This window comes from Lactuca saligna, chromosome 3, assembly GCF_052625555.1.
Source record: "Lactuca saligna cultivar CGN05327 chromosome 3, ASM5262555v1, whole genome shotgun sequence".
Lineage (NCBI taxonomy): Eukaryota > Viridiplantae > Streptophyta > Magnoliopsida > Asterales > Asteraceae > Lactuca > Lactuca saligna.
Genome location: NC_136419.1, coordinates 44406516 through 44434199, shown reverse-complemented (window position 1 = coordinate 44434199; position 27684 = coordinate 44406516). Strand labels below are relative to the sequence as shown.

Below are 27684 nucleotides of genomic sequence, written 5' to 3'. Positions count from 1 at the left end.
TCAAGCATGCATGAAAATTTTCAATATCTTTGTCATGCAAACTATACGAAGCCTGAGAATATTAACCCAAATGGAACCAGAAGTAGGCCTCGACATGTAGAAGAAAACTAGTCTTTGAAATCATAAATTCCAATCTAAGATGAAATTTACACCTCCCTGTGAACCACCTAACAATAAGAAAACTGAACAATCATATCCTTTTTAGGTCTAATATATTCAAAGACACATTTGTCATTAATAATAACGGGTGCATCATTAGTTGTCATTATAAAGTAACATGAGTTTTAGTAGTAGACACATCATTAGTTACTTATCATATGTCGATCATGTGATGTGTTTGATAATATTTGGTCCTTAAGTTAAATAAAGTTTAGAAATTAGTTTATAAATGCTAAAATAAATTACACAAATGGTGTTGTGGGGTATATCAAAAGTTTTGAACTTTGTCTTCTCATATTTTATTTGTTGCACAAGTGATCCCTAAAACGATTCATGTTTGGTACATGTCTCAGACAACGTTAAAAAGCGGATGAAATTAGTAAAACGAGTATTTTGTCCCTCATTTTTTCTCATTTTTTATTTGTTGCACAAGTGATCCCTAAAACGATTCATGTTTGGCACATGTCTTAGATGATGTTAAAAAGCTACGTTAAGTATGCGGGAAAGTAAAACGACTATTTTGTCCCTCATTTTCATCTCATTCTCTATATTTATATCCATTATCTATATTTTATGTGTTCTATTTTATCCTCGATGTTTTCATTATGAAATATCCCAACTTTTTGACAACCAAAATCATCATTTTGGTTGTACAAAAATCATAAATCATAATAGTCATGTAAACATTTGGTTTTGTACAAAAACATTTATATATTTCTCATGTTTACAACTCATTGGTGTTACCAACATAAACCACATACACAAGGATTTCATCCCACCAAGTTAGCCCAATATCATGTCAGGAAGTCATTTAACACACTTTCTGTAGGAAATCATTAACAAGTGTTCCCGAAGAAAACCTATAATAAAGTTCACGAATGAACTATATAATAATATTTCCATACGAATACTATGGTAGGATTCTCATATTTTAATATTTTCTCGTATTAATATAACCATATAAATTTCATATCAGTGTTCCCTAACCATTACTTTGGTCTCGAAGGAACCATTAACAATATTCTTGTAAGAATATCATACCGACTATTCCCGTTCGTCGGGCAAACCCCACCCCCCCCCCCCCCCTCTTTCACACATAACACTTGTAAATAGGCTAGACAATCACGCCACGACAACCCTTGAGTTGTGTTGCGACCCACGTGTATTCCCAATGGTTATCATGTATCCATACATGTTGAGTCTCCTGCCACCTATCCCATATTTACATCATGAATATTTTGTTTTCGTGTCGTGACTCTTGCGTAAATCATAGTTTCTTCCATGTATCACGCTCCAGTAACACCTGTCCCGCCAGTTAGCCATACCAACACACCGCGACTATCATTTTTCGCACTGCGACTTTGATATGTATTTCCCTTTACCACGCATCAAGCTCCAGTGACACGTGTCTGTCTCCTGGACACACCGACGCGTTGTGACTCTCATTTCCATTTTTCTTTGACTTTGTTGCTCAACAGGCTATATTGTGACATCCCCAATTTTACGGCTAATTTAAAAACTTTTTCTTTATTCTTATTTAATGCAAAGTATTTATTTATTAGTGTAGATTTGTCCCAGAATATTATTAATGTAAAATGATATCAATATCAAAAACATTTTTGAAGAAACACTTTTCATTAAATTTAAATGACTGGGATGTCATAACTGATACAAAAACATAAACATAAACTAGTCTTTATAGGTCTTACATCAATTTATTTAATTGTCAAAATATCCTTAAATATATTGGCAGATTCTTTGATTTAGGTGACATTCATGCTAGGGAAGGCCATATCTTTGATTTAGGGACACAGATCTGACCTCAGGAGGCCAGTAGAGTTTGTGCATGGCATGAACTCGCCGAGTTGTTCCTGAGACTTGGCAAGTAGGGTTAGGGTTTCACGTAAATTGCTTAGTGAGTAGACTTGTTGAGTTGGGGGATGACTCAGTGAGTCAGAAGGGAGTTAGAGGACTGGAGTTCAAGGCGGCACTCGCCGAGTTGTTCTTGAGAATCGGCGAGTTGAGTCGTGGTGGCCCCGCGATTCATGCCTAGTATTACTTGTCAAGCATAGGGAGGGACTCGGCGTGCCTAGCGGGACAAAGTGTTAAAGGACATGTGTGTACTCGCCGAGTCACTAGAGTGCACTCGGCGAGTAGGGTCAAAGTGTGACCGTTGACTTTTAGGGTTTGGTCAATGAAGTACTTGTGTTGAGAGGGGGGTAAAATAGCCTTTTTCCCTCCTGAGGGTGCCAAAGGCAGGTTGAGTCTAGTCTTGAGAAATTATATTTATAAGAGTATTTACTTTATGTGAATACGCAAAGACTAGGCAATATTCCTACCGAGACAGAGATTTACCGAGACGCCTGAGGTGAGTCTTCTCACTATACTTTACCTAGTGTGGTAACAGAGTTATGTGATAAAGTATTTTAGAGTTATATGCCAGTGTAATTGCATGTTATTTATGTGCTATGATTTATTGTGATATGAGCTATGTATGATTCAGAGTTACAGAGTTAGGACCTTCGGGTCCACAGAGCTAGGAATTTCGGGTCCACAGAGTTAGGGCCAGAGGGCCCATAGAGAGTTGGGGCTGGAGGACCCCACTGAGACACATAGACCAGAGGGTCAATAGAGTTACAGCCTCGAGTGGCTATTATGTGTTAGAGTGGTATTTTGGGGAACTCACTAAGCATTTATGCTTACAGTGTTATGTGTTATGTGTTTCAGGTACCAGCGATGATCGCGGGAAGGCGCCGACATGATCCGTACACACGCATACCGGAGTTTATATATATATATATATATATATATATATATATATATATATATATATATATATATTGATCTTGGGTTTTGTATTGATACAATGTTGATATACTGATTTGTTTATGATTTTAAATGATATTTTATGGGTTACAAAAGTGAAAAATTGTTCAAATTTTTACGGTGTTACAAGTTGGTATTAAAGCCTTGGTTTGAGGGATTCGGATATATCTTCGGGCGTATCTGAACTCAAACTGGGGATTTGAGGAAACTTTTAATAATAAAAATAAAAATAATATTTTTTGAAAAAGAGTAAAAAGAGTTTTAAGACAAACAGAGCAGAGCCGTGTGTACGATCAGCCAGCGCCCGAACGGTAATTTCCCAAAATACCCTCCTAATAAGTGATTATCAGATATGTTATGTATGCTATATGATGAGTTACGATATGCGTGCTAGAGTAGACTATGTATTCTTGTTAGGACTAGAGTGGCTTGATACATGATGCCTTAGTCTAGGGGTTTCGCTGCTAGAGATGCTTAAGAGTGATTTAGATAGCCGCGAGGTGCTTATGAGAGTTTTGTTAGTGAGTAGCACATGATAGAAAGAGTAGAGTACTTGGGATTTGGGGCTCAAGGAGGAGGACTTGGGATGAATGCCAACGCGGTACGGACGGTAGTATTGGGCCCATACTACTAAAGATACCGGGTTGGTACGCAGTCCAAGTAAGAATCCTTTGGGCACCAAGGAACGAGTAGGGTGGAGTTATCGAGTGTATTTATACTCGAAAAGGGTCTCTAATATTCTTACGTTGTATTTCAAAAGGAGACCATTGTTTGGACGCGCTACACACTAGTGATCGGCAGTTCGAGTGATGATGAGATCCGTAGGATCATCCAGGAGGAGGTGGCTGCGGCCATCAGGGCAGAGATACCAGAGATGTTCGGGTCTATCAAGACCACTCTGATGGAGACATTTGATGAGAGATACGCTGCTCTTTCTGAGGCTGCTGTTGCTGCGGCCACTGGACGACATACTAAACGAAGATTCGTCTTGTCTCCTAAAATAGTCCCGTACTGGGGATGGAACTGCTTTCCCTTCACCATATACATACTCTTGAAATGACATATAATAAAAAGATGTCATCTCACCATCACCCGGTAATATGTTTTGTCTTTGTGGTAGCCCCGCCTAAAAAATTAAACATATTAAAAATGCATATAAAAGTATAATAATCAACTTTATTAATAATAAACGAATTATTTTTAAACCTGCATCTTTGACCAAATCTTGTTCACGTCAACCCATTTCAATTTTTTTGTTCCACTCCATCGTTTCATCCGAGGCAAGTCTTTATTTTTTCTTGATGCAAATCCACATGCACGAACAGCCGGAATCATCTCATATATCCATATCTACAATTTTTTACAATTACAGTAATAAAAGTTTAAATTAAAATAAAAAACATAACAATAAAACAATTTAAATATAAGAAAATTTTTATACCCTTATTGGAGCCGTAAATCCTGAGACGGAGTACTTTAAAGTTTTACCACGCTCAGAAACTGATAAATTATTATGTATCTTATTCCATGTATCCTCAAGGTCAACATAGGTAAAATCCCAGAGATAGCTACCCCAAGAGAAGCTAACAAAACAAAAAAACAAAATTGATTATTATATAAATTATAACTTTAATAAAATAGAACTTTTAACGTAAACAAAATATACCCATTCCAGAGATCCAAATTCTCAGCCAAATAAAACCAATCTTGTGGCACCCGATCGTTAACTTCTTTACCCAAAAAACCTTCACACAAAATGTATATCAAACATACTCTAACTGCATCAACGTCGTCAAGTGCTAGGAATGTTCGATTTAAAATTAAACTTTTCAGGTCGCCCATTTTCACCGAACTATTAGTATGGTCCGGAAATAGCCGTTCACGCGGTAAACATCTTTTTTTACTGCTTATTAATTTTTCTGACCCTTTTCTCCTAATGTTTTTTGGATACTCCCCAAAATTGAAGCCGGTAATCAAACAAAACTCTTCCGGCCCATAAACCATTTTCGTATTGCCTACTCGAAAATATAAACGTTTTATTCCATCTGGGGATAAAACAGGGTCCGACCGGATCTGATGAAGGAACATTTTATGAAACAATAATGTGTCCCCTTGTAAACGAGGGACATCAATAAAATAACCAAAGACGGTATCTCTGAAAATAGCACGTCGGGTATTATCGAAAACTTCAAATACTTCCCATATGTTACCGCCAGAGCCTTTTAAGTTCGCAAAGGCTTTCGTATTCATTAAACTAAAATCATGCTGCAAAAAAAACATAAAAACAAATTAGATAACTAAAAAATATTTTTTTAAAAATATATGATTACGAACTGCAAATACAATTTCTTAATTACTAATATATATATATTTCCGATAAAAAAAACAATAACATACACATATATAAACAATTTTCCAAGTTATACAACTAATATATTAACGATAGAAAACAATATCATACATAATTATATAAACATTTTATTAAACATATTTTCAACTTAAACGATAAATATATCAACGATAAATATTCAACTTAAACAAATTTTCAACTTAAACGACAAATATATAAACAATTTTTATCTTTCTAATTAAAACTAACATTTTATAACCATATAAACAAAAAAATAAATAAATAAATAAAACGACAAACAAACTAACAATTTTGCAAGTTATACGACAACTTTATACAAATTTTCAACTTACACGACAAATACAAACAATTTCTAACAATATATATACAACAAATTTTCAACTTATACAAATGTTATACTTATACGACAAACACAAACAATTTCTAACAATATATATACGACAAATTTTCAACTTATACAAATGTTATACTTATACGACAAATATATATACAAACGACTATTTTGCACTTTATATAAACAATTATACGATAAGATGATGGGTTTTGGTCATAAGACATCCTATGTGCTCATACAAACCCTAATGCTAGGATCTAGGTTTCTCTATTGTACATGCTTTGAATCCAAGACTATAAACCCTAATTCTAGCATACAAGTAATCATATTAATATGTAATTAGGTTTAAGATCATACCTTGATTGTTATGTAGCAATAACAATCCCAATTCCTCCTTGTATTGACTTTGGAATGCTTAGAGTCACAAGTGTCACTCCTCTTATGGCTCACAAACACCATAAGCAAATGGAGAAGGTATAAAGAGAGAGGTGAGAGGTTAGAATTCGTATCTAGGACCTCTTGGGAAGGGATTCACGAATTCATGACCCTAGAGGTGTTTATATAGGTGTAGAGATAGGGTTTCAGTCATTATCCTTATCTAGTTGATTATCCATTAAGCAACCAATAAGATAATCCTTGAATCCTTATCATACTCGAATTCTAAGGCTTTCCAACCTTAAATTCGTCCACCATATAAATAAGATAATCATTACCTTATTTTGTAACTATCACATAATTACAAATCAGCCCCTCTAGTTTAATTAATTACATTTTATCACAAAACTAATTCTTAATTAATTATTGACCAATATTAATTAAACAAATATGATTTCTCCTTTAATATATTATTCTTATAACATATTAATAAATCATATTATCCCCTCTCTTTTTATTCATTTCTCCAATCAAGTTGCTTTGGTGAAGGCAACCCAAAAGGACCATGCACCATCGGGTCAAGTACATACCAAAATAGTTATGGACTTAGACACTAATCCAACATAAGAATATACAAGATTTCAGGTTATACAACAACTAAAAAAACAACAAAAATAACAAATTGTAAACATTATCTACGCAGTCTCTACTTGTCTCTACTTGCATTTAAACTTCAAGTATACTAAAAAATATTAAAACTATCAAACACAACAAAATTACCCTTTTTTAACACTAAATAATACAACAAATGATAAAATAAAGAGATTGTTGACATTAAAAGAGTTAAAATCTAACCATATTTGCGGGATTGTTGACATAATCCTCCATTTTCTTCAAAAACTAGCCAAAATTCCGAGATAAGCCCAAAGTTAGAGAGAGTTTTTGTGTAGAGAAGGGTGAAAAATGAAGAAGAAAAAAACGTTTTTATAGTCAAATTCGAGGGCATTTCGCAGATGACAAGCAATTTCGCAGATGGGGCTTCTCATCTGTGAAAGTACAAGTACCTAAAGCACAACTGTGCTTTAGGTACTTGTACTTTCGCATATGAGAAGCCCATTTCGCAGATGGGACCTTCTCATCTGCGAAATGAGTGGTCATTTTTGTAATTTCGATTTTTTTTGGCTATTTTTGTAATATCATTAGTGTAAATGGCTATTTTTGTAAATTTCTCGGTTTAATTTCTTGCAGCTTAAATCGGCCAATTGATTCCGACTTTAATTCGTTCATCTAGGGTTGTGTCTTTATGATCTTCTTGATCATAAAAGATTCAAACACAATTGTGTTTGAACTCCATAATTACTATTTACACGGTGAGAATTAAAATCACATAGAATTTTTAAAAAGAATAAACTCAATATGGATACACTTTTCCTCGTTTCAAATCCAAAATCCAAACAACAATCAATAATCTTTATATACCCTTTTTATTACTTACAAATCTTCATCTGAATCACTCGAACAGCTGCTACTAATGAAATTCACCGGCAAAACCGGAAACCTCACCGACGGCCGGTTAGGCGTAGTCGGCATTGGTGGCACCACCACCGCCGCCACCGCTGCCGCCTCTCCACCACCAGTTCTCCTCTTCTGCAACTTTACAGCAATATCAACACAAGCCTTATCCACCATTTCAAGAAAAGCTTTCACAATCCCAAACAACTGAAACTGCTTCCTTCCTTTATCTTTCGAAGCCCCAACTTGATAATACTCATTCGTCTTCTTCACAACCCTAATAACCCTTTCCTCTTCTTCACCCAACTCGTGAATTTCCCATTCTGCCCTTTCAACAAACTTCTCCATCTCCCTCACAAAACCCCGCCCACCATCACCTCCACCACATTCCTCCATCGTTTTCATGATTTCGGTCAAACGATCGTTCAACCTGGAACTCGATTTCGAAAGTGCATCGTACTCAATTCCCGCAGCTTTCTTCACGTTATAAAATTCCGAACTTACCCCTCCCACAATCGGCAATCCAAGCCTTATATAATCTTTTCCTCTCGATGTATCACAGTTTGAACTTACAGTACTATTTCTTAAGCTATGATTTCGATTAATCATACACCGTTTCCCTTCCAATCTCACAACTTCTTCAACAACAAAATGAAGCAAACTTGTCTTTCCATCACTGCTTTTAACATTACATAATTTCAATAAAGAATTCAAATTGACAGCTTGAGTATTTCCTCTTGAAGTTCCTGCATTCATTTGATTTCCCGCTTTCAAAATCGCCTCCAATAACTTCACAAAAAGCCCGCGATTTCTAAGCTCGTTACATGCTTTTTCAAGTGTCTGCAACGTGTTCTTGATGTGTGACACTTCCGAATCATAATTTAACTTGAAAAACATCGCATTAAATCGAGTAAAAGCAGAAGGAACAGCTCTTAAGATATGGTAAAGAAACGATTCAGCATCTGCTAGCCTTGTGATGTCATGATCATAGTTAAGAATCAGTTGTTCTTCTTCTTTTGTGGGAGTGATTCGAGTGAGCTTTTCAAGGGTATTTATGTCAATTCCTTTCCCTTCAAGGAGACAATCGATGATTTCTCTTCGGGACACCATTAACGATCGAAGAATTATCGCGATGTTTTGTGATTTTCCGATGTCAAGGATGAAAACTTGCGAGCGTGGGCCCGATTTGTTTTCGGGTTTTGGGGTCGTGGAAGTGGTGGGGTCGCCACGTGGCGATCTTTTGTTGGCTGCTACGGTTCCGAATAGGGCTCCCATTAGATCACCATTAAACCTGAATTGTATTGTTATATTGAATTGTTTTGTAAGTGTTTGTGTACAAGTGTATGTGCATAAGGTACAAGTCTAGCAAAAAGATTGAAAATTTACCTGAAAGAACCATTTCCCCGTTTGTCGCACGCGGTTGGGTGTTCTACATTTGTGTTGACTTTTTCACAATGCAATGGCTTATGTTTGACCTGTGATGGTGGTGTTGATGAAGAAGTCAAAGTCAAACCACCAGTTTTAGGCGTAGGTGGTGGTGGTGGTGGCAGCACTAGGAGCGGCGGCGGTGGAGATGTAGGCGGTGTTGGTGGTGGGGAGCGTGATGACAGTTGACTTTTCAAGATTTGTTGATTTGCAGATGGAAGAGAAGCTGAAGATTTTCGTGTAAGTAATGGAATTTCCTGAATTTGAGTATTTGATTTTCTTCTGCCATGATCAATTGATATCATTTTCTTTTCTTCTTCTTTCGGGTGTTCTTTCTTGAAGATTGTTGTCTTAGGTTCATCATCATCTAGTTTCCTCCAGTAAAACACATCTAATCCTTCTTCATCAACAATCACGCCTTTGAATTCTTCAAGTCTTGTGAAATGATTCATCATTGAAACAACCGGAGCTCACAATCGATCTTGATATGTTTATTAAGATGTAAATAAATGAATGAGAAAAAAGTGATCTCTATGAATTCAATTCTATCCTTTTAACATGTCATACAGAAGCTACATTGGTTATCATATCGAATTAAAAGAGTTTTAATAAGAGGTGCATTGTCAATTTGTCATTATAAAATTAAATGAGTTTTAATAGTAGCCGCATCTAATTACCTGTCATATGTCGATGATTGGTTTGATGATCTTTGGACCTCAACAAAATTTAGAAGTAAGTTTATAAATTTTCAAAGACAATTTAAAAATGGTCCTTATGGTTTTAAAACTGTTCACAAAACAGTCTATATGAAAGCTTTTTTTCTTTTCCTTTTGTATTTTTTTTATTAAATGTTTTTTTTTAGAAAACTTTGATATAAATGGTCCTTAAGACTAACATCCGTTAGAAAGAGAAGTTAAGTCCCCCATAATGATCATTTGTGATATTTTTTGAAATTTCGCTTAAGAACCATTTGTAAAATTTATGAACTTCGCATAAAGACTATTTGTGAAATTTATAAAAAAAAAAAATATTAATTATTATATTCATTATTATAAAACAATAAAAAGGCAAAAAAAAAAAAACTAATTCGTAGCAATGCAATATTTATATAAATAAAAAAATATAACTTACCTAATTTTAATCAACATGAATATATATTTTATTTAATATATAAATAATTTTTGTTATCTAAACTTTGTCTAAAATATCTATACTACAATACATAATTTAATATTTTGTTTTCTTGTTTTTATCTAAATATATTTGAAATACAAAACCATCCTTTTATCTACTTATAATTTTTACTTGATATAATTTGAGACACTTATATTGAATTTTTTATATAAATGTATTTATTTCTATAAAAATATGATACATTATTATAAAAAAATTGTTATTTTAAAACTAATATTTTGTTTCTATTTTGTTTTAACAATAAAAGTATGTGGTTTTGAAATAAAAGTTAAAGTGTGTTTCAATTTTGGTTTTATAATACAAATACGTTGTTGTTTTCATAATACAAGTACGTTGTTATTTTCAATTAAAATTAAACTTGGGCAATCAATAAATTGTATTTTCTTTTAAAATATTATCTAAAATAGAACAATGTAAAATTCAATTTAATCAGTTTAATTGGCTTGGTTAATAGTTAAATTCGAATAACATATGATAAATGTTTTATTAATTCAATAATTTTTTTGATATTTTATTTAATAAAAATATTTAGTTTTATCAGTTTTTTAATATATTCTTCAATGAAAGACAAATCTTCATAAATGATCGTTGTGGTTTCCAAAAATATAAAGTTCGGTCCCCATATTTTTTTTTGATCTCATTAAAGTCCGTGTGGTTTCAGTTTCTAGTGTATTTGGTCTCATTGAAGGTCCATGTTGTTTCAATTTCTAATGTATTTTATCCCTCACACATATAAAAAAACATTTATATCCATTCTGATTTATTACTATTTTTTAAATTTAATCTATTTTAAAAAAAATACCCACCCCCCCCCCCCCCCCACCACCACCACCCATAACCTTCTTCCTCACCCTCGACTTGTCGATATCTCTACCCACCATAGCAGGCCATTAATCACCCCGTGGACTTCCATTCTCGAAGTCGGAGTAAGTTTTGTTCTCTTCATCTACATCATCGTTCAGATTTTTTATGGGAAATACGACACATTTCACGCCAAAAAATTCTCTCTCTTCTCCAACAAGCTATTTATCACCATCGACACCGGCCACAAGTACAACACCACCTGAATCTTAACCCCACAATTTGATTCAGTTAGATCTGGATTCACCATGTTCACTGCTACTCTCATCCGTGTCACCTTATTCCATAGTGGGTAAGTGACGTCGATGATGTGGTGGTGGTTGCTATATGTGTCGACATTGTGATTCCAATCTGCAGATACGTTGGAAGCCCTGGCATTTAATTTCATGGAAACTGCTCTGACGGCTCCTATACAAGTTTAATTGATTTCTTTCACCTTGGGTTTTGCCTAATTTTTCTTTTCGATTTATGGGAGCAGCGGTCTCCGATTTCTTACATTTTTTGCATCTAATAATGTTGGAGGTTTAAGTTCTAATGTAGTTACTGGACTTGTGATTGGTTTAATGATGCAATGGTTGCATCTGCTTCATTGTTGATTAGGTATTCACATGGGAGAAATAAACGAAGAGTTTCGATAAAGAAGATGAAGAATACGATGATGAAAACGGCGGTGGTGAAGGGTATGTGGTGGTCCAACTCTTGGAAGTTAATAATGGCGATGATGTTTTGTGCTTGACGAAATGGAGAATAAGGGTGGTGATTTTTGTTAGGTGGTGACAGTGGTGATGGTAGGACGGTGGTGGTGTACGTTGGTGATGGTGGGCAGTGGTGGTGGTAATGGTGGACAAAGGGTAGGGTAGGATGGGGTTATGGCTATGGTGGTGAGGTGGGGTAGGGGTGGTATTTATTTTTTTTGTTTTTTAATTGTATAAAAGTCCTTTTATATGGACGATAGACCAACCACGATAAAAATTGAAACCACGAGAAACTTCCATGAGAACGCAAAAAAGTTAATAAAATTGATATTTTTTTGAAACCACATTGACTATTTATGAAGATCTGTCTTATTAAAAACATAAAATTTCAAATATAAATTAATAAATAGATGTTAGCTAATAAAATAATATATATTTAAATGTTTATAATCATTTTAGCTTTTTCTTTTCACACCCACCAAATGCTAAAATAGTTAACATATGAAACTAAATTTCTCAATGTGAAAACTTAAAAGTAGATCAAATGAGAGTTTATATATATATATATATATATATATATATATGGTCCATCAATTTAACCCGATTCCTTTATTATCCCCTTACTTTATCGAATGGATTGAATTCCACCAATGAACTTGGGTAATCAACTTTAGTTTCCAATTCCATTTGATTTTTTTTAACTATATAATTATATAAATATATTTTTTAATAAATATTATTATAATAAAAAATAATTATAAATAATTAATCAACATTGCAATTAAATTGTCAAACAATAAAACTAAAAGAATAAATATTATTATACATATCATTAAAACTAGAACGATAATAATTATTATACATATTTAGACGTTAAAACTAGAACAATAATAATGATTATACACATTTAGCCTTTAAAACTAGCACGATAATAATGATTATACCTATTTAGCCGTTCGATATACGGGGTGACCCATTCAGCAGCACATGGACGTTTGCAATGAATCCATTGTGGTGCAATAGGAGGCATCGGGTACTCTCCTTCTAGCTCTAGCCTGACATAATGATTACCATAGACGAGGTCAATTGCAATAACAATGTAATACCACGTGGTAAGTACGTTGTGCTTGCGTGTCGGCTAAAACAATGTAATACCACGTTATATCTTGAAGCATTTAGGACACCTGTATCAAGCATAATCATCCAGTTTTGAAGCGGCGCTTCTTCGCCAGAGAAATTCAAAGAGTTATATAGTTGAAACCGATATTCACTTCCAAACATGTCGCCATATTCAGTAGTATGTGTTTCTAACTCTTCCATTAAATTAACTCGAATTTGGTACCATTCATCTTGATGAAGACAAAGACAAGAAGCAATTGCACGGAATCCGCAATGTCCATCACCTTCTACATTGTGTACATGCTTAATATAAGGATGTAGTACATTTGGAAATTCATTCATATATTAATATGAATAGTTTTGTTGGTTTGCATACGAGCTATGTCTTGGTGGTTCATGAATATTGGTGGAACTTAACCAAAGTTCATATGTATTTCACATACCACACTTAACATCCAAGAATCATTTAATTTTGAATATTTACCCTTCAATTCAAGTTATTGTTTTAAACTAATAGGGTTATATGAAATTTAAGTTATTGTTTGGTATCAAAAATTAAAATACTTAAATGCGTTATAAAAGAATAATAAAAATATTGTTAATAATTATAAATAAATTGGAAATCTTCAAAAGTAAAGGGACCATAAATGTAAAATTTAGATTTTGTATGTAAAAGAAAGAACTAAAATAAAAGGGTCATCGGATTTTCTAATATGTGTCTTAAAGGCACGTATAAGAAGTATTAATTAATAATAAATATTACTATAATTAAATATAAAATGCATTAATTATAAGGAATATTACCTTATTAAATGTGATATGCATTAATAATCTCAATAATAAATGTATTTTGAATTTAATTATATTAATATTTTTCATAATTAATACTTCTTATATATATCGTTAGGTACAAAGAAAAACACCTGATAATAGAACGTTTCATATATATATATATATATATATATATATATATATATATATATATATATATATATAGAGAGAGAGAGAGAGAGAGAGAGAGAGAGAGAGAGAGAGAGAGAGAGAGAGAGAGAGAGAGAGAGAGAGAGAGAGAGAGAGAGAGAGAGAGAGAGAGAGAGAGAGAGAGAGAGGACCCTTAATATCTGTACACTGAAAACTAAAATGCATAGAATTTTGAAAAGAATAAACTCGATATGGATACACTTGTTTCCTCATTTCAAATCCAAAATCCAAACAACAATCATTTCTTTATGTACCCTTTCATTACTTACAAATCTTCATCTGAATCGCTCGAACTGCTGCTACTAATGAAATTCACCGGCAAAACCGGAAACTTCACCGACGGCCGGTTAGGTGATGTCGGCATTGGCGGCACCACCACCGTCGCCGCCGCCTCTCCACCACCACTTCTCCTCTTCTGCAACTTTACAGCAATATCAATACAAGCCTTATCCACCATTTCAAGAAAAGCTTTTACAATCCCAAACAACTGAAACTGCTTCCTTCCTTTATCTTTGGAAGCCCCAACTTGATAATACTCATTCGTCTTCTTCACAACCCTAATAACCCTTTCCTCTTCTTCACCCAACTCGTGAATTTCCCGTTCTGCCCTTTCAACAAACTTCTCCATCTCCCTCACAAAACCCCGCCCACCATCACCACCACCACATTCCTCCACCGCTTTCATGATTTCAGTCAAACGATCGTTCAACCCGGAACACGATTTCGAAAGGGCATCGTAGTCAATCCCCGCAGCTTTCTTCACATTACAAAATTCCGAACTTACCCCTCCCACAATCGGCAATCCAAGCATTATATAATCTTTTCCTCTCGATGTATCACAGTTTAAACTTACAGTACTATTTCTTAAGCTATGATTTCGATTAATCATACACCGTTTCCCTTCCAATCTCACAACTTCTTCAACAACAAAATGAAGCAAACTTGTCTTTCCATCGCTGCTTTTAACATCAGATAATTTCAATAAAGAATTCAAATTGAAAGCTTGAGCATTTCCTCTTGAAGTTCCCGCATTCATTCGATTTCCCGCTTTCAAAATCGCCTCCAATAACTTCACAAAAAGCCCGCGATTTCTAAGCTCGTTACATGCTTTTTCAAGTGTCTGCAACGTGTTCTTGATGTGTGACACTTCCGAATCATAATTTAACTTGAAAAACATCGCATTAAATCGAGTAAAAGCAGAAGGAACAGCTCTTAAGATATGGTAAAGAAACGATTCAGCATCTGCTAGCCTTGTGATGTCATGATCATAGTTAAGAATCAGTTGTTCTTCTTCTTTTGTGGGAGTGATTCGAGTGAGCTTTTCAAGTGTATTTATGTCAATTCCTTTCCCTTCGAAGAGACAATCGATGATTTCTTTTCGGGACACAGTTAACGATCGGAGAATTATCGCGATGTTTTGTGATTTTCGGGTGTCCAGGAGGAAAACTTGCGAGGGCGGGCCGGATTTCTTTTCGGATTTTGGGGTCGGAGAATTGGTGGGGTCGCCACGTGGCGATTTTTTGTTGGCTGCTACGGTTCCGAATAGTGCTTCCATTAGATCACCATTAAACCTGAATTGTATTGTCATATTGTATTGTTTTGTAAGTGTTTATGTACAAGTGTATATGCATAAGGTACAAGTCTAGCAAAAAGATTGAAAATTTACCTGAAAGAACCATTTCCCAATTTGTCCCACGCGGTGGGGTGTTCTACGTTTGTGTTGACTTTGTCCCAATGCAATGGCTTAAGTTTGACCTGTGATGGTGGTGGTGGTGGTTGTGCTGATGAAGAAGTCAAAGACAAACCACCAGTTTTAAGCTTAGGTGGTGGCGGCGGTGGTGGCAGCACTAGTGGCGGCGGTGGTGGAGGTGTAGGCGGTGTTGGTGGTGGGGAGCGTGATGACAGTTGAGTTTTCAAGATTTGTTGATTTGCAGGTGGAAGAGAATTTTGAATTTGAATTTCGTCTTCTTGTGGCCAAACATGAGAAGCTGAAGATTTTCCTCTAAGTAACGGGATTTCATGAATTTGAATGTTTGACTTTCTTCTGCTATGGTCAACTGTCATCATTTTCTTTTCCTCTTCTTTTTCGTTGATTCTTGGAAGTTCTTTCTTGAAGATTGTTCTTTTAGGTTCAGCATCTTCTAGATTCTTCCAATAAAGCACATCTAATCCTTCTTCATCAACAATCACACCTTTAACCCCTTCAAGTCTTGTGAAATGATTCATCAATGAAACAACCCGATTCTGAGGGTTGCTGTTATCATTGCCACCTGGAATTTCATTTTCTTTTTCTTTATCTTTATCTTTCCGGTAGCGTTTATATTTCACCAGTAGTAAGAATAACAAAGCTGATAAAACAAGAGTACTTGCTGCAGTCGCTGCAACTGCGGTAGCAACGGTTTTGCTGGTTGATTTTGATGGCGGGTTGGTGGTGGTGGGGGTTGGGGTGGGGTTGGTGGTGGTGGGAGGAGTATCTGTAGGTGAAGTTTCCGGTGGTTGAAGAGGAGGAGGTGGAGGAGGAAGAGGGAAAGGGTAAAACACCTGAATGTTTTGAGGAGTATGCTGGGAATATGATTGAGGTGTGAAAGAAGATGAAATTAAGAAGAAAAAAGATAACAATGGCAGGAATCGGATTTTTGCTGCCATTGAAATGCAGAAAGAGGGAGGTTTTAGGAGGAGGAAGAAGATGAAGAAGATTGGAGGATTCGTGATTACTGTTTTTGTTTTGGATTAGAGCATTTTGGATTTGGTGTTTTGCCTGTTTGGTTTATTTGCTGACACTTTCAAAGAAAGCAGTTGTGCAATTTCCATTTGTTTTCAATGTGTATTTGCTTAAAATGGTTGGCTAGCTTCTTCCCGGGTATTTTTGTCAAAATGACTGAAATACCCTTGTTGCATTTCCAACTGCTAAATGACTGAAAGTATCCTTTTCAACTACTTATCTCATGGGGTTGAGTGTTGGTATGGAAATAAGTCGAATTGAATTGGTGGTTTTGCCCAATTAACCTATTAATTTTTTCATGGAAATGGCTAAAATACCCTTGTGTGAACTTTTCTTGAGTTGGTAGCAATATGCCAATATTTCTCTTGTTTGAATTGTGAAAGTGAAAAGTAAAAAGTTGAAAAGGGTATTTTTGTAATTTCGAGGGAATGTTTCTTAGTTATCTATGTGTCTAGGTTTGAATTGGTATAACTACAAAACTACCAATTAGGCATAATCTAATCTATTAACATTGTTGGCAATAATAAACAATGTAAAAATTGTCCCTCTCGGATTCTCTCTGGAAATTGTTTAAAAAGTCAGAAGGTACAAGAAATAGTCAAAAATTAGATGTACCTCATCTCATAATAATAAAAAAATCAACTTTAATCTTTTTTATATATTTTTTGTTTTCTCCATCTTTCCTCAATTTGCTACTTGATTTTATATTACATATTCATATTAAATATAAAAATAACGTCATGAGCTATATATGGACACTGTCTAGACGTAATTTGTTTAGCAGTCATCCAAATATTGTTTTAGGATTCGTATTATAACATATACATGTCTTATTTTATTCAAATAATGTAGAAGTTTTGGATTTTTTAGAACTTTTACATAATTATAGGTCACTAAAAGGTAGATTTGTACTTGGAAAATGGGTTGGGTTGATTGTATTAGATAAAGGGGTTGTGAAGAAATCACACTACGAACGAAGTGGTTCACCTAAAATACATTTGATGACCCAAATTGACCAACTACACAAAGTCATTGACTGCATCACCCTAGTACACTTACGAGTTGTGTGGGACCTTCTGATTGAAATTTGGACATGTATTTTAGCTTATTTAAGTTTTAGATTGCTCTACATGTAAATATTTGTTTGGATAACAATCAATGAAAGTCAATATGTTCTCGAATTATATTCGAGGTTTTTTATGACCAACAACCGTGAACATGACTTGTATCAACATCATGCAACCACTGAGTGGAGTTTTCTTTTTTAGAGAGGAGAAGAAAAAAATGTCACAATGAAAGTCAATAAAGAAGTAAACCTAAAGTTAAGACATTTTTCGAGCTTTTCGATATTCATATCGATAACGTTTTTCTTCTTTAAGGGCCTTGAGTAGTAAACTGCATATTGTCTAAAAAGAATCCTGATATCGCTGATTCCCTTTTCATTTATTATTTTTCATTTTCTTTATTGTGAATCGACTATTATATCGATTCTTTTCATGAAAAAAAACAACATACTAAATGAATAAGGAAAATAACTTGTGAGGATACTTACATTTTGGTCTTGTTCATGTTTAAACAACTTCATCTTTTCTATATACATTTGACCATTGTCACTGCTATACCTTTAACAAATTAAATAGTTAAATATGTGCAAAAAAAAAAGTTGCATAAATATGAACAAAACGAAAAGTTAAATGTGATGATAAGTTATTTTTCCCACTTTTAATAGCGATATTATTTTTTATTTGTTTGTATTATTTTTTTCAAACGTTAATTTTAAAGTATCCATAATGATTGATTATTTATCCCATTTTTAGTCTTTTGATTTTGACAAATTAATTTTCTATTAATTTATTTTTAGTACAAACTTACTATCATAAATATTAATTAGTTATTAATCAATTCTAAACTCTAGTTTTTAATTAATAAATATTTTTTTGTGAATATTTTATAAAGTCTTTTATACATTTTTTTTCTTTTGTTTTTAAGCATGCATAATATTTTAAAATAAATAGTATTTAACAATAAAAATAAATAAGTTAAATATTTAATAATAAGTATAGAGGGTCTTAACCACTTGGGTTGTGGTGACTTGGTAAGACATGTGGAAGATATGGTGGGTAACCTATTGACCCATGTTCAAATCCTGATACTACTAAGCCCTTGTGGCCATGAAGGTTCGCCTGCAGTGACTCCAGGGCATGAGGCAAAGCCTCATGTTTGTAGCGGGGGATTAGTCGGTGCGCGAAAGCTGGTCCGGAAACCCTCGTTAGGGAAGTTCCCTTTCCAAAAAAAAAAAGTATAGAGGGTCTTTTAAAAAAATAATAAGTAAATATTACGTAGAAAATAAAAGACACAGAAAAAACTATATAATGTAAATGTTTTAAAATTATTACAATTTTTTTATACTTTTTAATTAAAACTTTATTAATTTTTTAATATAACGTTATAAACTAATATTTAACGAAAGTATTTTAAATGTTATAAAAAAAATATTAAATTGTCTTACAAAATCTATGAAACACTTTAAAAATTGTAACACCCCAATTTTCAAATATCGATTAAATGACAAATAGTCATTCCAACATCTCTTAATATCAATTATGAATTTACTTATAGACTAAACTACAACAGAGGCAAAATAAAATAATATAAAGTCTTCAGCCGAAGAACTTCTGGCGCTACGTCTTCGCGGAATTTCTTTGTTGTCTTCTTGATTAATCCTCCTTATTGTCCTTTCCTCTGCCACTAGCTAAATAGTTTCCTGAGTTCCGTACATTTAAAGTTTCCAAATGGGTAAGCCTAGGGCCAAGTGAGTTCGTATTACAGATATATATCCATCACTTAAAAAAACAAAAGGTTTTATCATATAGTTTCAATAAATCATACAACAAACATATTACCTGATAACATAATGTAACGGAACGATTAATTATTCAGAGAAAGAACCAAAGGTTTATTTCTCTTCTCCTTGAGACAACTCATCATCATTGTACTTAAGTATTTTTAATATCCAAGGAAATGAGTATAAATCTCAAATTCTCATCTCCGCCGATCACACACATCTATCATGCTCACGGCGATTAAACACTTCATCTGTTCCCACTAAACATGCCACCCAAGAAAACGTAAAATAGATAAACAATTCAAAATAACATTTGCACACAACCATATTTATCATAGAACATACTGTCAATAAATATATAAAAACCATAATAAATACATGATAAACATTTATGTGCGATCAACCACAGAACACGGAAAAACTCACATTGTTGGTGTTAAGTCTTAACCGGATGTCGTCACGCTACTTGCAGATATGCACCCTATGTTTAACCAACATGTTTTCTAAGACTACAATCTTAGAAAAGTAATATCTTATCCTATGTGTTCTTGGTTTTTAATTCATCATCTCGTATGTTTGGTTCGACTAACAGGTATTTTAATTATAATGCTGAATATATATATATATATATATATATATATATATATATATATATATATATATATATATATATATATATATATTCCAAAGACATAATCATACAATTATTTAGTAAGTAAATTGAACAGAAATTTTTAATTACCAAAACCAAATGATACATAAACAGAAGGGTAAACAGAAAAAGAAATAATGCTTTCATTTCACCAAAAGAAGCACGTTGGTTAATATTAAAAATAAAATAAAATAAAACTGACATGTTATTTAAACTACTGGGGCTCTTTCTGTAACTATTAACTTTTAATTCACAAAAACAAGCGACTCGAAAATACCAAACCACACCCAGTTATTAACTTTACATATTTATTTATTCTTAAACAAGACCGGATCTTTGTAGACCCGACCAACACAATAAACCCGAATTGTCTTCTTCTTAACCCGAAAACTCTTTTTCTTTTTTCTGCCATTTTTATATAAATTACAGCTTCGATTTTATTTCAAATATCGCCAAATAATTATGTAAAAACACACACTAGTTATCTCCACAACCTACTAGCATAAATCAATTTTTAATCTAGAGTAAAACCACAAAATTCGTAGATTAATTATCATTTTATACCAAACTTTATTCATTTCATTTCAATCAAATTAAACCTCTTCATAGCCAAAAAAGAGACATACGATCGATCTATGCCACACAACACGTAACTTAAAGCGACATCTTCAATTAATTTGAACTAAAATTGGAAAACATACATTAATTTCTAAAATAGCTGTGAAAACCTTCACGAACTTCAAACCCTATTTCTTTTGTGTTTCTCCAACCTTTCTTGCAATTTTTGTGGGCATTTCATGTTAGAATTTCAGGGTAATAAAGATACTTGGATATTCTGAAATTGTGATTACACTATCAAATCAAAGTATTGGGTGATACTCTCTAATCTTTGATTGGATATGATTCAAAAATGAGAGCAAGAACAGAGAATATGGGTGTTATAAATTTCATGTGTACCATCAAATGAAGAACAAAAATTAGTTAAGTAGCTTTTCCATCAGAAAATTATCACCAGACAGTTGTATGTCTAAAAACTGTCACAAAAAACAATTTGATGTCTGAAACCTGTCACCAATCCGGATTATTTATATAAGGGTCAAAACAAAGTAAAAAAACAGTCCAACCCCAGCCAGGGGCTCTGCACTTTGGACCCTACCAGCGGCTGCCGCCCCTTGGACCCCACTCCCAGGGGCATTACCCCCCGAACCCCCGTTCGTTTAGAAATTTTGCCCCTAAATAACAGTCTACTTTAAATCTTGAATGAACTTAAACAAATGTGCACTCCGCACCTTCCTTACTTATTTAATATTCATCAAAATTGATTTTTCGTCAACAAGTCAATCCATTACACTTAAATACACATTGATGATACAAAATCACCAACATTCCACTCTATTTCTCATGTCTTTTATAAGGCCCAAGTTTGTAACATTTCTAGTTAATCCAAAAGTTCGAATTTATAACTCTAATCAAAGTGATGGGTTTTGGAATTAAAATTCCATAACTTCTCTATTTACTCCTAATTAATTCCTTAGTCATAATTATAATAATACATTTAGACCATATATTTATATATTTATTTTAATTTGGGTTTTCACAAACTCCCCCCCCCCCCCCCTTCGAAAATTATGTCCTCCAAATTTTAATTAAGTGATAACTATTGATATTTGGTCTCCATATCCCGTACACTTTATAATGTTGCATTTGATCCCTTTTTATCTCAAATCTATAAGCCAAACCCCTAAATCAATCCTTAAGAAGACCTAATAGGTCGGAGACCAAACCTGTAACGCCCGCAGATTCGATCTAGTCAATTTAGAAACAATAAGCATAAAAAATGAGTTACTGATGGAATATTATTTAGAAGGTTTAATCCTAACCAAGTGGTAGTATATGTTACAATGGTTCCGTACAAATAAAGAACGCCGAAATCCGAGTTATAACGAAGAAGTTATGGTCCGTCGAAGTTTTACGGCAAAACCGACACGACACCGGGAGACGTAAATAGTGAATTTACGATAGAGGAGTTTTTTTCCTTAGTAATCTAAACAAAAGTTGTAATATATATTAAACCAAGAGCGTGCATAAAAAGAACGCCCAAATCTGACTTCGTATGAGAAAGTTATAAATTTTCTAAGATTTGGCACAGCAGTACACGACCCGAAACTCGAATTTTAGATCGAGTGGTTTTGGCCTATGCGACCTAAATGATAATTGAATATCTCATTAATAGGAAGTCAACGATAAAAAGACAAACGAAAACAGAGTCCGTAAGAAAGAGTTACGATTTTTTCGCGATCATTTAACAATATAATATCCTCCTACTGTTAAATTTAAGATCGGTCAAGAATTAGCCAACGAAATCAAAATGAAAGTTTTAGATCTTATTTTTACCTACACGTGGATATAAAAAACGTTAAAAACGAAGCTCGTATGCGAAAGTTACGGATTTTAGAAGTCGGAAATGTGTTGTGCGAAAATGGGTGACGTGACACAATCTTGGCCATTGCTTTCTCCCGAAGTCTTGCCACCAGATGGTGAAATGTGGCACCAAGTTCAACCATATTTCACCCTATAAATAGAACTTCTCTCACCCTTATTTTCTTCACACCTTTCTCATTCTTTATTTCTCTCTACACTCTCTCTAAACCTCCAAAACTCCCCTAGCACTAGAAGAAAGCCCCGGAGCGATCGACGGCTCCGAGAAGAAGAGCTTTCGGATTGGAAGTTCTGCCCCTATAGAGCCCGACTTCTAGTCAAACCTCCTCGTAGGTAAGATACGCCTACGCTATTTTAAATATAGTTTTTATTTAAATATAGTAATGTTATTAGGACCTTATAATAAATATTTAGACTAGTATTATGAGTTATATAAGTGTCGTTATAATATCTTTTTAACCACTCGCGGTACAGGGAATCTGGTTTGGAGGGCCGCTTTGGTTGCTGTATTTCAGAAGTGTTATATACCAAAATGATCCTGCTTCTGGTGTTCCATGTTTGGCCTCTGTCTGTACATAGTGGGTGAAAAGTATTGTGTTAACGCTTATATAATATTAATAATAGTTAGAATATTAATTAGTCTCATCGAGCATTAGACTAAACTCTAGTAGTAATGATACTAGGTTCTGTTAAAGGAGTTGTTTAAAGTAAACGAAGTGTCGCCCGAGTACCGAGTCACCACCTTATCAGGTGAGTGCATGGTCCTTTTCATCTTACACATAGATATGAAGTATTTTATATAAACTACGTGCTATGTATGCATATTATCTGTATACTTGCTATCTATGTTGGATGAACGATTTCATACAAGTTTTATATGATTTAAACTGTATATGTATTTATATCTACATAATATGTTGGGTAAAACATGGGTAGATGAAATATAAGTTGGATTATGAGTTGAAAGGTGATATAGACCATGAGGTAAGGGTGAGAGGTGGACGATGTGAGAAGCCTTGTTCCCAAATGTTGGCCCCATCATCTAGCAGAGTATGGATGATAACCACAGACTATTATAGACAGTCCAGTGGAACACTAGCAGACTCGCAACCTGTAGGTGTTGTGAACGATGTGTTCACCGGTGTACTCTAAAAACCCATTGACATGTATTGCGAGTGGACTCTCGAAAACAATACTGTCAATAAATTAGATAACCCTAGCAGTTGTGCCCGAAGGACAATACTGGCAGCTGCGCCTCATAGAGAATATCACAATTCTGGCAGCTGCACCTAAGTGATAGAACTAGCAGTTGTGCTTGACAGTTGTGTTATTAACAACGATGGACTTCGTACCTATTCCTTAAGATAATCCTTAGGAATGAATGAATGACAAATAACTGATTCTTAGGGTAGATCCGTAAGAGTAAATAAGATAATAAGGATGGATAATTGGGTTAACTGTTTGATGATTAAACATAATAATTGTATTATTGTGGGTTGAAAACCCTATGTACTCACCAAGTTTCCCTAATTGACCCACTCAGTTTATTTATATCACAGGTGTTGATATGAAAGTTACATTACACTGAGAGATTAAGGAGATATAAATCATTAGTGATAATGAATGTAAGTTCTGTTTATGCTTATGTTTCTGTATTGACGATGGCATTCCAAATGTTTTAAAATGAATAAAAATACTTTTCTTCAGAAATGCCTTGATAACGTATTTATCATGTTTTACTGGGAACAATTTCCGCAACATTTTTATTAAAAGAGAACCTTTGATTTTTATAGAGCATAAACAAAATCGGTCTTTTTTGGCCATGAAAATGGGGATGTCATACATCTCCAGGCGCTCTAACATAAGCTCCAATTGGAATGTGTTCTTCCTCCAGGGTGACCCTAGCAAACCATCAAGATCTCCTTGAAGACATGATACCTACAAGCAAGATGCGGTCTACTTTAGTCGTTTGATAAGATGTTATTTTTTTAAGATTGTAGCCTTAGAGGCTCTTTCTGTAGCCTTGAAGACATGACCAAAATAGGCATGCTTACATTACACAATTATAAGTCATCAAAATACATAATTATAAGTCATCAAAATACATAATTATAAGTCTTCGGAATATATAATTTAAAATCATCAAAATACCATACATCGTAAATATTATAATTGTCACTTATATCGTATTATATTTCCTACAATCATATCTCTTACTGCACTTATATATAAATCATCATCTCTACGACGTGCATTTGTATCTTCATCTGGTTCATTATCACTACTAGACGTGTGGGTATCGAATTCTTTTTGTGGTTTATAAGAATCTTGTTGTGCCCTGCTAAATGCTTCATCAATATTTTCTTTCATTCTAATATAATTATGAATTGCCATAGATGCTAACACAATGTTCACTTGCGTTTCATAGGGTAAGTTAACATGCATATCTTTTAAAAGTGCCCACCTAGCCTTCCATACTCCAAAAGTCCGTTCAATGACATTTCTCAGCGAGGAATGATAGTAATTAAACTTCTCTTTCGCTCCTTTTGGAGCACGTATAGCAGAAGTTTACCCACGACAAAAATCTGGTAAATGGTAGCGAATGTTAGTCCCTTTATATGGAGCAAGATAACCTCTAGTATTTGGATATCCGACATCGACAAGATAATATTTATCTATAACGAACATTAAAACAAACTATTGTTAGTAATTAAAAACATGTAAGCAGAACATAAAGCTTTTATGAAGATAAAATAGTTCTAACCACCCATTGGATGTGGAAAATTAAGTTCAGGTCTACGCAATGCTTCCGTGAAAGTTCTTGTGTCATGTGCCGTTCCCTCCCATCCGACCCATGCAAATATAAAACACATACTAAAATCGCAAGCTACCATTATATTTTGTGTTGTGTATCCTTTTCTACCAATATATTTTGCTTGCTCATGTCCATGAACCGATACCTTCACATGTGTCCCATCAATAGCTCCAATACAATCCTATATATACACATTTAGAAATTCATTATTAAAGAGAAACACTTTAAAGATGAAACAAAGTTATATAAGATACCTTGAAAATCGGATAATAACGAGAGTTGTTCAAAATTTGTGATGGTACTTCTTCATTGTAATTTGCTTTTGGCGTTATGATGTCTTTACTTAACTTAAGCATCGCTTTCAAAACAGCGTAAAAATGCCTATGAATGGTTTCTGATACAAGAATAAACGTTTCTTGAACCAACCTATTTCCACATCCGTGTGCTAAGGTTATTAAGAAAATTGCAACCGACTCCTCAACACGCAAATTACGTGTCGGCTTCAATGCATAATGTGTGACCACATCTGAACACAACATTTTGAATACGGGTTGAATGCTTCATAACATCTAGGATGACCATTAAGTATTTCTTGAATAAACATAACTCCCGTGCGATTAGAAGTGCGAACACAAGTACGTGTCTTGTTCAAAGTATGACTTATTAACATCCCTTGAATGGCTAGACCACATAGTAATTTCCAGTTTTTCTCCTCTTCTATCCAATTTTCTTCATATTCATCATATGATTCAGTGTCACCACTGTCGGTATTCAAATATTTTTCAACATTGTTATATCCATCCTATTAAGAAAAACATATATAATTTTATCATTAATAGAACTTTCAATTATATAACACATGTAACACATGATGTATATGATCAAAATATAATGTTAAAGATAATGCATAAACTCAAACATAATGGTAATGATAATGCATAAAGCAATTGTCACATAAGGTAAACAAGACAAAAAAAAATGCAAACATGCATAATAAGGACAAACAGGAACATAATGCTCTAACATAAAATCTAACACCAAACCATTAACTCAACTTTAAAATCATTTCTCCATCAGAAATTTCAAGAACTCAATTCTTGCCATGCGAGTTGTTGGAACCATGAAATTTTATCGAACTTCCTTTTTTAGGAAAAGGGATAGCGCCTTGTTGTACATAAGCGAACCTTCTTCAAAACCAGGAAAACAAGTCACAATGTCCATGCAATCTTGAGGTGATGGTATTGAATTCTGTGGAGAGGAAGTTTATGAGCTTCGCGAAGATAAATTGAGAAACCATTAAATTTTTTCCTTTGGATGATGAAGGAGTTGAGGCATTCTTATTACACTTTTTCCTTTTATTACTCGAAGTGCTAGCCGGAAAAGAGGTTCTTCACCTTCATCATCTACATTCACATCATTGCTATCTCCTTTTCCTTCAAGAGGTTCTTCGTTTGATCGTCTAAGTTTTGGAATTCAGGAGGAGCTTTAGCCCTATCTCTAATAGCAACAGAATCTCGAAATAATGCTACATAATGGTTTGATACATCTCCAATTTTTTCCCCTAAATTTTCCATAATCTTTGTCAACCTGTATAACAGAAACAACAAAATCTTATAATATTTCAATACTAATAAACCATGTAAAAATAAAATATATCAAATGCTACCTTTATTTTTTTCATCCCACCACTCAGACGATGCAACAATTGACTTATTCATGGGATCCCACCCTATCTCAGATTCAAGTCTCATTAAACGATCAAACAACCACCAATCTCTCTTTATACTTTCCTAGTGGTTTTTAATTTGCTTGTGGCTCAAAGTTTTTCTAATTTGCTCTTTCATATTGTTTATAAGGTTCTCATATCCAGCCTTATTGAAATGACTACCTGGTTTATTTCCAAGTCTAGCCTCATTCAAGCATAACTCAACAAATACCATATGAGTTGGTGTATCACAAAGAGGTAATCTCTTTTCAGTGTTAGAGTCCATGTCACAAATGTTTTCTAATGATCCAAATATTCAACAACAAAACAAACTCATAAGAATGAAAGTTGGAAAATAATCGTAATATTAAACAATAGATACTATTTCTTCGATTAACCTTATGAGTTTTGACCCAAAAGACCAAGTTTCAAGGAATTCATTATTACCAGTTTTGATCAAAATGTTTACTTTAAAGCTGAGAAGAAATCAAGTAAGGTATTCAAAAATCTAAGAAAATATGAAGACGAATGATGCACACACCAATTCCTAATGGGTACTCTAAAATAATAAAATTAGAGAAAGGGGTACATATCGATGGGTGAGTTGACACGATAAGGAGGACCGATTATGCCAGTGAAGAACTCCAATTTGTT

At 33.9% G+C, this 27684-nt stretch overlaps 2 protein-coding genes and 1 pseudogene across 3 annotated transcripts; all 3 read right to left on the bottom strand.

Moving 5' to 3' along the window:
- Nucleotides 1-7442: 7442 nt before the first annotated feature.
- Nucleotides 7443-9559, bottom strand: LOC145036212 (formin-like protein 8). Its single transcript, XM_078984675.1, has 2 exons — nucleotides 8964-9559; nucleotides 7443-8868 (listed from the first exon to the last, which is right to left on the bottom strand). The coding sequence occupies exons 1-2, from the start codon at nucleotides 9455-9457 to the stop codon at nucleotides 7557-7559; spliced, it is 1806 nt and encodes a 601-aa protein (XP_078840801.1). The 5' UTR covers nucleotides 9458-9559; the 3' UTR covers nucleotides 7443-7556.
- Nucleotides 9560-13995: 4436 nt separating this feature from the next.
- LOC145036210 (formin-like protein 4) lies at nucleotides 13996-16658 on the bottom strand. Its single transcript, XM_078984673.1, has 2 exons — nucleotides 15519-16658; nucleotides 13996-15423 (listed from the first exon to the last, which is right to left on the bottom strand). Exons 1-2 carry the CDS (start codon nucleotides 16496-16498, stop codon nucleotides 14118-14120), a joined length of 2286 nt encoding a protein of 761 aa, XP_078840799.1. The 5' UTR covers nucleotides 16499-16658; the 3' UTR covers nucleotides 13996-14117.
- Nucleotides 16659-24685: 8027 nt separating this feature from the next.
- LOC145035440 (uncharacterized) lies at nucleotides 24686-27076 on the bottom strand (annotated as a pseudogene). Its single transcript, XR_013678340.1, has 6 exons — nucleotides 27012-27076; nucleotides 26739-26912; nucleotides 25965-26086; nucleotides 25580-25851; nucleotides 25275-25506; nucleotides 24686-25185 (listed from the first exon to the last, which is right to left on the bottom strand). The product of XR_013678340.1 is annotated as an uncharacterized LOC145035440 (transcript).
- Nucleotides 27077-27684: the final 608 nt, after the last annotated feature.